This window comes from Anabrus simplex, chromosome 4, assembly GCF_040414725.1.
Source record: "Anabrus simplex isolate iqAnaSimp1 chromosome 4, ASM4041472v1, whole genome shotgun sequence".
In the NCBI taxonomy this organism is placed as follows: domain Eukaryota; kingdom Metazoa; phylum Arthropoda; class Insecta; order Orthoptera; family Tettigoniidae; genus Anabrus; species Anabrus simplex.
The window spans coordinates 401,068,591-401,082,609 of record NC_090268.1 but is presented as its reverse complement, the minus strand read 5'-3'; the positions used below and the strand labels follow the sequence as shown (position 1 = coordinate 401,082,609).

General features: G+C 36.8%; 1 protein-coding gene across 1 annotated transcript in view; it reads right to left on the bottom strand.

The window, feature by feature from the left end:
• Window positions 1–13,065: 13,065 nt before the first annotated feature.
• Window positions 13,066–14,019, bottom strand: part of Frmd5 (FERM domain containing) — a 371,042-nt gene continuing 370,088 nt past the window's right edge. Inside the window, exon 12 of the mRNA XM_067146590.2 lies at window positions 13,066–13,525. Coding sequence (XP_067002691.2) covers window positions 13,083–13,525 — 443 coding nt within the window. The 3' untranslated portion in view covers window positions 13,066–13,082. The remainder of the gene's footprint in view (window positions 13,526–14,019) is intronic.

The window sequence follows — 14,019 nt, the reverse complement described above, 5'->3', positions numbered from 1 at the left end:
GCTTCTAGTAATGCATAATGGCGCTCCATAAAATAAAATAAAATAATAATTTAAAAAAAGCCAATGAATATCATAGGAATATTCTATGAAGAATAGCAATAAAAGTTTGCATTCTACTACCATAGAATGCCATTCTCCAGACAATGAACTTCCAAAATAACACTACCCAATAACCAATGGCAAGTTGTTTTGGATGTCTTGTTGACAGTCCAAGAAGTGCAGTTTGAAGTGGACCTGTCCAGAGCCCCAGTCAGCGAGCTATGCTGATCATATGTTGTTTACTCGAGGAACGGTAAACAATGGGAGTTCATGTTTCAATGATACTGCAAGAACCAAGGGAGAACCAGTGCAATAGGTATAGGCCTAGACCAATCGGCTTTCTTAGTTTGCATTTTGTCTTAGCATAATGAAAACTGATTATATGGAAGACAAGTCCAGTCACTGGCATCATCCAAGTCAACAACAGGGATTTGATAAAGAAAAACATATTCTGGTAATTGGGTTTCTGCTTGCGGAGCAGTATCGACGGCGATATGTAAGAGAGAATGCAACCTGGAAGAGATGATCACGATGAGATAATGAATGATACTGAGATTTTCACCTCACTCTGGTACGGTTTGATTTCACAAAAAATCAGAATTTCACAATAAGAAGGTCCATATTATAAGTTTGAGAAGTTTTATACAAAGCGTGTTAATCATGGGTTGCACAAAGTAAACAAAAATAACAGACTCTGTTCCGAGTGCATTAAAGGTATAGAATGCTATTAAAGGATATGCTTTCACCAGCAAAGTGCACTGGAATAATAAAAATAATAGTAATAATATTCTGGATTGCAAGAATTCTGCCCTGAATGTACCAGTCTCTCACATTTTAGAATGTTCATAAATGCCAACGCTGTTGACATTTGATCCCATAACTTTGAGCACAAGAGGGACACAATAAGCTTGTTTTACTCATGAATTCTGTCAACATTTAACGTACACTCAACTGCACAAAAATTGGTCGTTGCATAAGATGACTTTCTTTCAAAATCCTCTTGTTTGAAATAGGATGAACATACTGTGTAGGTGGTAGGATTCCAAGTATCATCTCTATCCACAGTTCACAAACATAATCTCATTTTGAAAATGTATAAAAAACATTTCTTTGCTGGCCAATTTTTGTGTGGTTGAGTGTACATCAATTGGTATTTTGTCACAACCAAAAATGTGCAAAATTTTGCATAAACTTCCAATATTTAATTACCAGTTACATGTCCTTGATAAAGAAAATAGCCATACCTTAATTTATTCTCTATCAGAGAAAGTTTACTATCACCAACAAATGGGTTACTAGAGAGCTCCCTGCCCTTCTACAAAGAATGGGCACTAAAAAGTGAAGGATAATTTTGTACTCGGTGGTTCTTTAATAGTAAAATTTGGTAGTTATATATTATTACTATTTTCTACAAAAAGGAATCTTCTTTGGTCTTCCCTTCCTTTATATATTAAATTCAGTTTCCTCTTTGTTCATAACAAAGACATGATAAAGAAAACGAGAGCTATATTAAAATCTTCACACTATAAGTAGTAGTTTAAGACATAAGAGTGGCTCCTCAATAAGTGTATGCTTCCAGCACCAGTTATGGCACAGATATGTCCCCTAAACCAAAAGCAAAATTATACAGCAAGATTGGAGAAAAATGTAAAGGCATATATGCAATAACAAAATAGCAACATTGCACTTACATCATCTCCAACTAAAGAATTTCTGCAGTCTAGTATGTAATCACTACTTTCTGGCTTACCTAACCTCATATTCTTCATCATAATTATGACCTGAAAGGTAGCATTATTAGTACTATCAGAATCATCTGAATAACTTACAACTCTGTACAGGAATGTCAAAAAATAACATCATTAGTAACATTTAAATTAATGGGTATTGCATAAAAAGAATACCTAATGAAAATATTCTAGACGGAACATTTATTGTATCTACTAAAACATATACATAGGAGAATTAGAAAGAAAGAATAAAAGTTTGATATGAGATTCAAATTTGATTAGAATGCAAAATATACTTTGTACAATTTTAGTGCTAATGCTCAGGTAAGAAATTTAACAGGATTGAAATATATATATGTAGAGGAAACAGTTGGAGAGCAGTGAAAAACCATGTAAGCACACATGGACAGAGTACATATATTTAAAAAACATGGGACCAACATTTATGGCTGCACCCTTCATCAGTGGAGGATAGAATAAGGATGATGGCAGTCACTGAAAACCCATAACATGGATCTTTCTGTCTTGGGCTGATGACCTAGATGTTCGACCTTTAAACAACAAGCATCATAATCATCATCATCACCATCATCATCATCATCATCATCATAATCATCTTTATCTTTATCTTTTTGTCTCCAAAAACACCTGGAACTATCAAACCACATTTGATAACTGTTTCACGGATAAAATCCTGAAGCATTTATCCTTTTAATCCCACCCTCTGGTCATTATAAATGTTGAAGCTGAACATCAACTGGTCCTCAAGTCTACAGAACCAAGCAAGTGGTCGTGCGGTTAGGGTCGCACAGCTGTAAGCTTGCATTCGGGAGATAGTGGGTTTGTACCTCACTGTCGGCAGCCCTGAAGATGGTTTTCCATGGTTTCCCTTTTTCACACCAGGCAAATGCTGGGGCTGTACCTTAACCAAGGCCACAACTGCTTCCCTCCCATTCCTAGCCCGCTCCTATCCTATCATCGCCATAAGACCTATCTGTGTCGGTGCGACGTAAAACAAGTAGTAATAATTAAAAATCAAGTCTAGAGAAGCACCTGGCTTTTAGATAATCACTCCTCCCCCCCTCCCCTTCCTCTACCTGACAAGAGCAGCTACTTGTCAACAATGACTACCACCACTCTTATTCTATCCTTCACTGGTGAAGACTCTAGCTGAAAATTTTGGCCCCATATCTTTCTTTTGTGTGTACTCTATCCATGTGTGTTTACACGGTAAGTCACTGTTCTCCACTTATTCCCTATAGGTACATAAACAATTTTTTAGTACTAATGTCATTAATAATAATAATAATAATAATAATAATAATAATAATAATAATAATAATAATAATAATAATAATAATAATAATTCATCTGAATAAACCTGTAAAATTGATTAAACATTGTAATTCTCTCATCTGCCTCCACCTTTTGCATTGCATGCCAAGGATCCATTCACTGAAGGATCAATCCCTGTCAGATAAGACATCAAAACCAGTTACAGCTCTATCACATCCTGTTTGGATGGCAGTCACTTATAATAAAATCATCCTTCACTATTGTCATATTGCAATCACACAGGTTGATTATTATTAGAATTTAACCATTGGACATGACACCAAATTCAGCTAAAAATAATGACAAGGCAATGAACAAGAACATCCACAAAGAGCATAAAGTATAAGGTACTATAACAAAAGTTATCTATCTTTTGGTTTTACGTGTTTGGAATCAAACATATGTGAGGCTTCAAATTTCCTCCTTTAGAAAAGACATCCATATAATAATAACTCTAAAAAAACCAGAAATGAAACGAGGTAGGAACACCACCAGGAAAGTTATAGAAGAATAACAGCTTTAGTACAAAAATAACTTCTGGTAAACAGTTCCAATACCGGTAGGAACTGACTATGAGTGAAGAACAAGGGATTCTATTGCTACTACAGCAGCCTCAAAAACTAGCACCATTCTTTGTGCATGGCATGTTGTATCAGGGGATCCATCAACTGAAGAACATATTACTCAAATTATTGCTCTAAGTGAGAAGAGAACAACTGTCTTTTGATAATAAACGCCTTATATCCTTTAAGTATATTACTCGTAGTTAACAACTTGAATAAGTGTCCTATTTCAAACCTCAGCATTTCCAGCATTACAATTAATACTAACAAGGGAATTTCTCTCAAGAGGAAATAGGGTCAGCGAGAAGTTTTGGCAGTTTACTATTTAAGATTTGAAACACACACATGTGTAGTGCTGCATTTTGGAGTGTTTCAGGACATGAGTTACAAAACCTTAAAAAAGTTTGCATCATTTGCTTTATGAATGCCTGGTAGTTATGCATCCAGTGTAGGTTTTGGTAAGAAATGGGCATGAAAGGATATGAAGATTTCTTCATAAGGATATTCCTAGAGAGAACTTCATTGTTGTTGTGCCCATTCTGTCCTTTCATAACATCACCATGGGGAGGAATACACTTTGGAATCATGGGTAAAGAAAGACTGATGATGCTGCTTGTTGTTTAAAGGGGCCTAACATCTAGGTCATCGGCCCCGAAGAAAGACTATTAGATACGTTAAATATACAGGGTTGCCAAATATCCCAGTTTTTAATGAAATAATTCAATGTTCGACAGTTGGTCTCAGTTCTTCCTGTAAAATGATCAAGTTAAATCAAACTCTTTCTCGACTTTCAGTTGTTAGAACTGTTTCATTTATAACCTGAAATATCTATTTGCCCACACGTGGATGTTTTATTTTAATCATAATAAATCATGTTATTTGCTTTATGTCCCACTAACTACTTTTACGGTTTTTGGAGGCGCCGAGGTGCCAGAATTTAGTCCCTCATAAGTTCTTTTACGTGCCAGTAAATCTACCAACATGAGGCTGACGTATTTGAGCACCTTCAAATACCACCACACTGAGCCAGGATCGAACCTGCCAAGTTGGGGTCAGAAGGCCAGAGCCACTCGGCCCAGCAAGTTTTATTTTAACTGTTGCTATGATTAGTTGGTTTCTGTCTATTGTGACTTGGGGTTGTGAAGTTGTAAGCTGTTAAACACTGTCTCCGTGTCAGGCAAAATTAAGAGATTCCAAAATGCCAAAGAGAAAGTGTTCTTTCCATATTCAGATGAGTGGTCCTTCATAAAAAGAGGAAGAAGTGACCACAAAGTATAGTGTAAAATGTGAAAATGTTTCATTTCCATTACACATGGCAGAGAACGGTCGCAACAGATCATGTATAAAGATTAAAGCATAAATTGAATATGTAGTCTACAAGCACTTTGCCTGACTCTACTAAACAGTTACACGATTATCTTGCTGATGTCCACTATTTTGGTACTGCTACCAGTGCTAGCAATTGTAATGCTGAAAAGATATTTCTAATAATCATTCAGTATTTTACTCCTAGGAATGGCATGTCTAATATTAGTAGTTATGACTGACAGCCTAATTATTTTTGTGATAACATGTAAGTTTCCTTTTCTTGAATTCTTCTTCTTATTATTAACAACATAAGAGTAGTGAGGATATTAATTTGTATGACAGCTTTCAGATTTCTTATGCTTAAGAGATATGTCTCGTTTCCAAGTTACAAGATCTGGCAAATCTATAAATGTATTAAACTGTTTATAACAAGTTATATACAAATACAAAAATCCTCATTAAACCCTTTATAACGAACGTTGTTCTGGTATGAGGCCTAAAGGAGCCCCGATTTTGCAGTGCAAAGACCAATTTAAATATGAAGTTGATAGGTATTGACCAGCTGAAAATCGTTCAGTTAAACACTATACTGTCTCTACTCCCATTACTACATTTGAAGAAGAACACTGTATGCACAAAGAGGCTAAACAACAAACTGAGGTCTCTACCAACCATTCAATGCAACCTGTGGGGATGCCAGTTTCATGCTAAAATCAGTCCATTTGGTCATGAGAAGCGTATCCATAAACTAAATTGAGTATGGAGAAGATTGCTGGAGGAAGATGCATACTCAGATACGAGTCACAGCTAACAATGTACTATATTTACATAAAGTATTGCATATTATCCATACTTATGAAATACCGATTATCAGCACAACCAATATTTTAATATTTTTCAACTCGTCATTTTTTATGTAATGTAGTCTTCAATACTGACCATTGTTTCATCATCCTATCTTCAATGGACACTAATCTATGAAATAAAACAAGAATTCCACACTAGACACAATAGGTATGACTGGAGAGTTGCTTATGCGCTAAGCATTTGGAAGAACATTTTGCCAACTCTGAAGTCCCGCAACTCCCATTCCGTAATACTCTGAAATGCAACACTACATGGGTGTTTGTTTTGACACATAAGCAGTGGACTACCACAATTTGATGGTGATCCTGCTTTCCCATGAGGCACAGTGCCCTCGTAAGAGTAAAGTGAAAGTATTCTATTACTTTTTCAGAAAGGATGGGAAACAATCTTGTAGGAATTATCAGGTATAGTAATCCTAACTAGCAAAACAAATCTTCAGCAAGTTCAGCACTTTCAATTACACAAATTTTTAAAATTTTAACTTTATGAGAGCTCTCATTATTTCTTACAATCTTAAATGGTAATCAATAGTTTCTGAAGAAAAAAGCTACTAGCTAGCTATAATGAGGAATAAGCATATTTAGAAGTTAAGCTCTTTTGTTATCAGTCAGTGATAAGATGTAATGGTGTTTGACTAAGATGAACGAGTTGAAAGTGTCACCGTCTTTGGCACTTGAATGCAAAGTTCCCACTCTCTGGATGAGTGTATTAAACATTCAGCTAACAAGGCTAATACACAAAAGGAACAACTGCTGGGCAATAATGGCATTACTATAAAACCACTCTAGTGTTCTCTGCTCGTCTATGTTAGAAACTGGCGAGGTTTCATAGTAACCAATAGAATTTCAGCTATTTCATCTTAGAAACATAACTGATTTGAGAGAAGGTTTAATCTAAAGCAGTGGTTCTCAACCATTTTTTGTCACAACTTTTAGGAAGAAGAACACACTAATTTACAAGTTGGTAATAACGTGAGAAACTCTGTCTTGCACAGGCACAACATTTTTCAGCAGTCAGTTGTTCGTAGGCTTTCAGTCATGTCATGTCATAATGTCATTTCGCCCATATTCTGGTATGTTTTGAAGTAATTAATTTGACATGTGTTATATGCATTGTTATTTATTTATTTGTTTATTTACTTATTTTATTGTGCCTTTGTGGCGAAATTAGGGTTCACAGCCCTCTCTTATGTTAATTTTTTTAAAAATACACGTTCACTATAGATAAGTCTTTGTATAAATGGAGAACGGTTGAAGGTATGTCAGTGACAGAATGTAACAGTAATAAAAGTGAGAATGAACCAATTGCAAGGGTAAGTGTTGTGAAAGCAGTACAGGGAAACAAACAGGGACTTCTGTCAGTTGAACAGGAAGTGTGTGAATGTCTTCAGTTCTATCATGAATTGCACTTTTGTGCAAGATGACAAGCTTAAGTTTCTCATTAATAACTTGAATATTTTACTGTAAGACATAAGCAAAAATATCCTGTTTAAAATATATATATATATATTTTTTTTTTACCAGCAATTATCACAAAGGCTCGGACGTTAAGAAACACATAGTGAATGCTCCGGCACACCCGTTGAGAACCACTGATCTAACGGCATTTCTGAGAATGAAATCTGTTTTCTTGGACCTCCAGAGTCTCTTGCTGTAACGATACAATTGAGGAGAAGGAAGAGGAGGAGCAACAGAAGAAAGAGTAATACGTGACTGTGATATGCAAATGTGCAAGGAATTGAAGAAAGTTGAAGTATAATGATATAAATAATGGAAATGAAGAAACAAATTACTTTAGTATTAGGTTTGAATGAATAAGACAGAAGGCTTTACAGACTCAATGCAGAATTAAGAAAGTACTAGTAATACTGCACACAGATCCTTTTTATAGCTTCACACACCACATTTTAAGTAATGAGGTAGAGTGTGATATGATGGCTGATGATTAATGTGTGTGTGGAGGTTATAAAATGTAGACTAGCTCAAGCAAGGAAGGTCTTTGGAAAGATGCTTTTGATACTTTTGTGAGGAGTGCGACGCTGTACTGAAATGAAACATGTACAGTAACTGGCACAGCCTCTGTAGCTTGTCAATCCATGTAAGATTTGTGCTAGACAAAGCGGAGGCAGGACAGGTTTTTCTCCGGGTACCCCGGTTTTCCCTGTCCTCTTTAATTCCAGAAACACTCTTCAAAATCATTTCATTTCATCTATCATTCATTAATCACTGTTCCAGAGGAGTGTGACAGGCTTTGGCAGCTGACACAATTGCTATCCTCGCCGCTAGATGGGGGCTTAATTAATTCCATTCCTGAAACGGCCAAATGACTGGAAATAGGCTGTGGATTTTCACAGTAACTGTCAGAGAAAGAAAGAAAGAAAGAAAGAAAGAAAGAAAGAAAGAAGATAATAGAAGCCCTTGAAATGTGGTGTTACAGAAGAATGTTAAAGCTGAGATGGGTAGATCAAATCACAAATGAAGAGCCATTGAATCCAACTGACAGGAGAATGATTTGGTGAAAACTGACCCTGAGAAGGGTTGCACTGACTTGTTCAGATGGTTTTGGAGTCAAGAGTAAGTAAGAATGGTAGGGTAGACCTAAATATGTAGTAGATGTACGATACAATATAGGCGGCTACTCGCCATCAGAATGGATTGGACAGCTGAAGTCTGGGTAACAGAGAATAGTGTTGAAGTACAGAGCAAGTGTGTGCACAGTTTGAGTCACACAGCTATCAGCTTGCATTTGGGAGATGGAGGGTATGAAACCCATTGTTGGAAGCCCTGAAGATGATTTACCGTGGTTTCCCATTTCCACATCCGGCAACCGCTGGAACTGTACCTTAATTAAAGCCACAGTTGCTTCCTTCCCAGTCCCAGCCTTTTCCTATCCTGTCATCCCCTTAAGACGTATCTGGAAAGTGACAGGTGGTTGTTATTTTTCTGAGGATGCTGTCCAAGAAACAGTATTTCACTCCAACAAGTGTTTTCAAAAGGACCACATGATGAAAAAATATTAAATAGTTCACAGAAGTTTCACCTTACAAGACAAATACAGTGAAACCTCGATTCTCCGTTTTTCGAGGGACTATGAAAATAAAACTACAACACGGGAAAACGGAAAATCCGGGAATGAATGAAAACCATCAACAATTTGGCTAAACATCACAAAAATTAAATATGTATAATTATAATCTTACAAAAACTCCTAAACCAAAGCAAACTACAGCCCCAGTGGGACTTTGCCTGCCAAGCGACCGCTGCTCAGCCCGAAGATCTGCAGAATACGAGGTGCGCATGGTCAGTGCGACGAATCCTCTCGGCAAATATTCCTGGCTCTGTAGATCGGGGTCGCCATCTCACCATTAGATAGCTCCACAATTAAAGGTATTCACGTAGGCTGAGTGGACCTGGAACCAGACTTATATCCAGGTAAAATTGCCTGACCTGGTCGCAATCGAACCCGGGCCCTCTGGATGAGAGGCGGGCATGTTAGACCGCGAAACCGCATTAATTACCGGTACGCGAGTTCAAAATCTCGGTACTTTATATTCAATTTTACAGGGGAATCTTCGTCAGTTTCCCGTGAAAACTTCTTTCAGTTCAGCAACTTTGATTAGGCTAGTCAAACTTCGAAAAATCTAATAACGCCAAGCCAAACGACAATCGACCACAAGCAGTTTTTAATTCTCTCATCTAATAAAATAAAGCACATTAGATACAAAAGCACCCAAAATGATGGCGAAATCCGTTCATTTCTTAATCTTTCATTGTAATTTGGTCTCCGGTATACTGTTCGTAGTCAGTTTCTGGAAATCTCGTACCGCGCAAATTAGGCCTACATCGACTTTTAAAGGTTATGTTGAACTCGAAAACATGGTTTTGAACGTAAGTATTGATTCTTAAAAGTTCTCGAATGCATTATATTCAATTCTGCGCGTCACAAATCCAATCAAATTGGAAAGATAAAAGAAATGTAAAAACTTCAGAAATTACGGTTATTCGTGACCTTGAGGTCATCTGGAAAGCGCGCTCGCTGCACATGTCAGTACGAGTTTGAAATGATACCAACCATTTAAAATGTAACGTGCGCAAATAAAACGACTGCAGTTTTTGGTATTTTAACACGAAAACGTAACATTCCCAGTCTTACATCAGGACCTAAACAGTAATAGGCAATCCCAAGACCTCCCATGGCTTTTTTTTTTTTTTTTTTTTTTTTTAATGTAGGGTGCAACATCTGTTTTGGTCTCGCTAACATATCATGCAGTTTCGATTCCTGCCTGAAAGAGTGCCAAAAACCTCTTCGGCAGTATGATCGAAAAAATGTAAAAATATAAACATCTAACCCTGGACATAATATGGACGTTTTATAAGTGCGAACATATGACGAAACTCGTTCCGTCTTCAAGCAGAGCTGTCGAAATGCGCCGTGTCTCCTTGCAATTGTTGTGGGCACCCTCTGCTTTATGATTTTCCGAGATTCTCTAAACAATACCACCCGAATGCGATGCTAAGATGGTCTCTTATGCAAGTTCACCGCCGATCGCTTTTCTAGTACCGGTACAGTATTGCTTTAATTATCGCAGTGACGGGGCGTTAACGCCAAGATCCATAAATATGCCATAGCCGTCCTTTCGTGAGATACAGTTTATTAAAAAACGATTGATCGAGGATTTAGCATTGATGGGACTGGAATTTCTGGACGGTTGATCCGGGAAAGCTTTTCTTCGAGGAACGGATAATGCGGGACTTTTACAACGTGATTTAATTACGATGCTCGCGGGACCACGTAATTTGAACGCATATTCCGGGAAAACGTATTTTCCGGGAACGGATAATCGAGGTTCCACTGTATCCATTTAATTAAAATCAACTGGTACATGTTTCGTCCTTGTATCGTGGACATCATACCATTTAATACCATTCAAAACTAAAAGATAAAGGTATCACATAACAAGAGATGGATAAAATTATATAAAGGGTAAAATATCAAGTCCTTGTTGTTTAAAAGTCTTACGGTGACTGTAAAATAAGGCACAAAAACTTGAAGTCTTCTTAAAATAGATCATGTTGATTTAGACGTTATAATATCTTATTTTGAGTTTGGAGAAAAACTTGAGTTGTGCTGTGTGGAACGTTGTGCGAAATCATGCTCAACCAAGACTGTTAAAAGTTAAGGTATTGTTCCAAACCAACTTACGCCAGCGAGGATATACGTTCTTTCAATACCTTAACTTTTAACAATAAGCATGATTTCACATAACGTTCCACACAGCATAAATCAAGTTTTTCTCTAAACTCAAAAAATGGTATTATAACGTCTAAATCAACACAATCTATTTCAAGAAGAACTCAAGTTTGTGCCTAGTTTTACAGTTACCGAAAGTCTTTTAAACAACAAGGACTTGATATTTTAGCCTTTATATAATTTTACCTATTTCTTGTTATGTGATACCTTTATCTTTTAGTTTAAAATGGTATTTAAAATATGGCCTGATGCTGCCCATGATACAAGGATGAAATATGTACTAGTTGATTGTAATTAAATTGATATTTGTATTGTAAGGTGGGACTTCTGTGAACTCTTTTATAAGCTTTACAGTGACAATAGGGAAAGATTATCAAGTTTATAGTATGAAAAAATATCACTACACGTATTGCTGACTGATTTTTTGAAGTGTTAATAGTCTACTTTTCCCCCCAAATTTACCTAATTTAAATTGGACCTGCAAGGGATGCAAAATGGAAATATATAATAGAACTCTAAAGGGTTAAGGTAAGTAGCTTCATTAATTATAAGCTCTTCTTCTTTTGACATTCTAGAAATACATATTTAGTTGTTACTATTCCATCCCTTGGCCCCATCATTTTAAGTCCCTACCTTATTTATGCCATGCATTAATAACAAACCTTTTAGTCCTTCTCATCACCTAAATTCTGTCATTCATTCTAAACTTATCCTGAAAACTAACTTAGCCTTCTACATGAATCCAACATCCCATCCTCTTTAATAATGTCAGCCTATTCGACTCCAAATGAACATTTTTTTAAAAGAGGAGCTTTACCAATATATGCTCTCCATAGCCTTTCAGTGTCACAATGCTCTTATCACTATTCCCCACCATCATCCAGAACCAAATTGCTACCATTCATGGATTACACCATCTCCTTGTTATCAACAACCAGAGAGCCTCATAAGCCTTAGTTAATTCTTAAAATTTGGTTTTGCTATATCTTTTTTTTAAACTCTTTCTTACAGTAACAATAACTGTATGCAAAATACAAAGAAGCAACAATTAAAAGCATATTCTACATTCACTACAGGCTGGACTTCCTAGCTTAAAAAATCACAAAAGATAAAAGTTTAAAAAAGAATAAATTAAATACTTTCAACATTATTATATGATTAAATGATATAGAACTCTAAAAAACAGTCAATAAATGCAATAAAATCCATACCACATTTCAACAAAACAAGCAGCACTATAACTCAGCTGCATCAAGGTGACCTTGTTCCTAATTTCTCCTCCATCCAGAATCAATAATGTTAGTAACATTGTTAGTTTGCAATTCCCTGGAAAATACATTATTACTATTATCTAAATATGACTCAGAACATACACTTCAGACAGTGATGCAATATTGTTCGTATTCTGTGAAAAATTGCACACTCCACATGACTCAACATCTCAAAAGCAATATTCCATTAATATAATTGACATTAGGTACAAAAATTTCCGCTTGAACATCATTTCAAAGTTGGGGGAATGATGGCCCTTCCAAGCAAGGAGCAAACTGTAAACACACTGTACAAGAAACCACTGCCAATGCAGCACAGGCACTTGGAGGATTGAGAGAAGTTAAAACTTATATCCGAGGAGATTCGTTATCGTAAATAATGTCTGTTAAAAAGCTAGAAGACAAGTTAATGTGATGTGTGATGGAGAACGCTGTCAAGGTATTGGTGATGTCAAGAGTCATAAGGCATCAAAAATATCCTGCACTCTTCCGTTAAGTTCACCTGTATCAATGTTAGCCTGATAGAAACATTGATCTCATTGTTAGCTGTTAACATCACACACGCACACACAGATGCTGGTCAGTATCTTAAAAAAAAATTCAGCTTAAGCTTTCATAGACCTTTCTTAAAAATATATATAAAATTGAATTCACATGGAATGTTGTAAGAATAAAGAAAAAAGTTAAGTGTGTGCCCTTCTTTTTCACTCCACTATGCCTTACGAGAGGAGTTTCGCAAGTCTTTGGCGAAGATATTCCTTAGCTGGTTCGTAGTAGTCACGGCGAAGAGTAACCATTTCGGGCCACCTTCGCACGCTGCTCAGCACGTCACAGTCCGACTCCAGCACTAATATCGTGGCTACAGCTAAAGACACTGCAACGAACAGGAATGATGGAACAAAAACTTGCAAGAGATTGAACCGTCGTGAACCTGCAGTGCTGTGTGTAGGGGTGGGCTGAAGGGAGAGCTTGCTGGAGGTTTTTGTGCGTGTCACTGGTGTTGAACGGTGTGACAAACCACCTCCAGTGCTGCTTGTCAGAAGCTGCTGTTTCTGTCCACTACCACTGAGCTCCACAAGTTGAGATTCTGATGAAGAGTGGTCAAACGAGTCACGGAAGTAATAGTCATCAAATGGATGGCTACCTTCACTCTCCTTCCCTCCTGCAAGAAAGAAGAAAATCCATTACAACCTCAAAGAAATTCCTTGAAAGAAATAATAATTGTGAAGTTGTAAAGTTGGAATCTACAAATCTGTGTATCACTGTATTTCTTATAAAGTGTCAGTTATTAGCATGATTTGACAATTATTTGTTTCTGAATGTTTATACCAGTATTCAAGTCTCAAATCATAATGAGCACGTCGTCAAACCTGGACACCCAATCACATTCATAAGGGACCTGTCACACCCTTCATGCTGAAACCTACCTTGAAATTTTGGTGAGATAATTGATGTGCTACGAGAAGACCTCACGCAAAAATTTAGCTGCTGTTTCTATTGCAAGGCCCTGAAATAAATGCCTGAATTACACATATAAACAACAGGAAAATTACACTAGTCGATACAGGTTGTATTGTACAGCTCTCACTGTGGGCACGCCAACTGTGGAAAGGTGAACAGAAAACCGGAGTCAACACAGCTGCACATAGCTCGCCA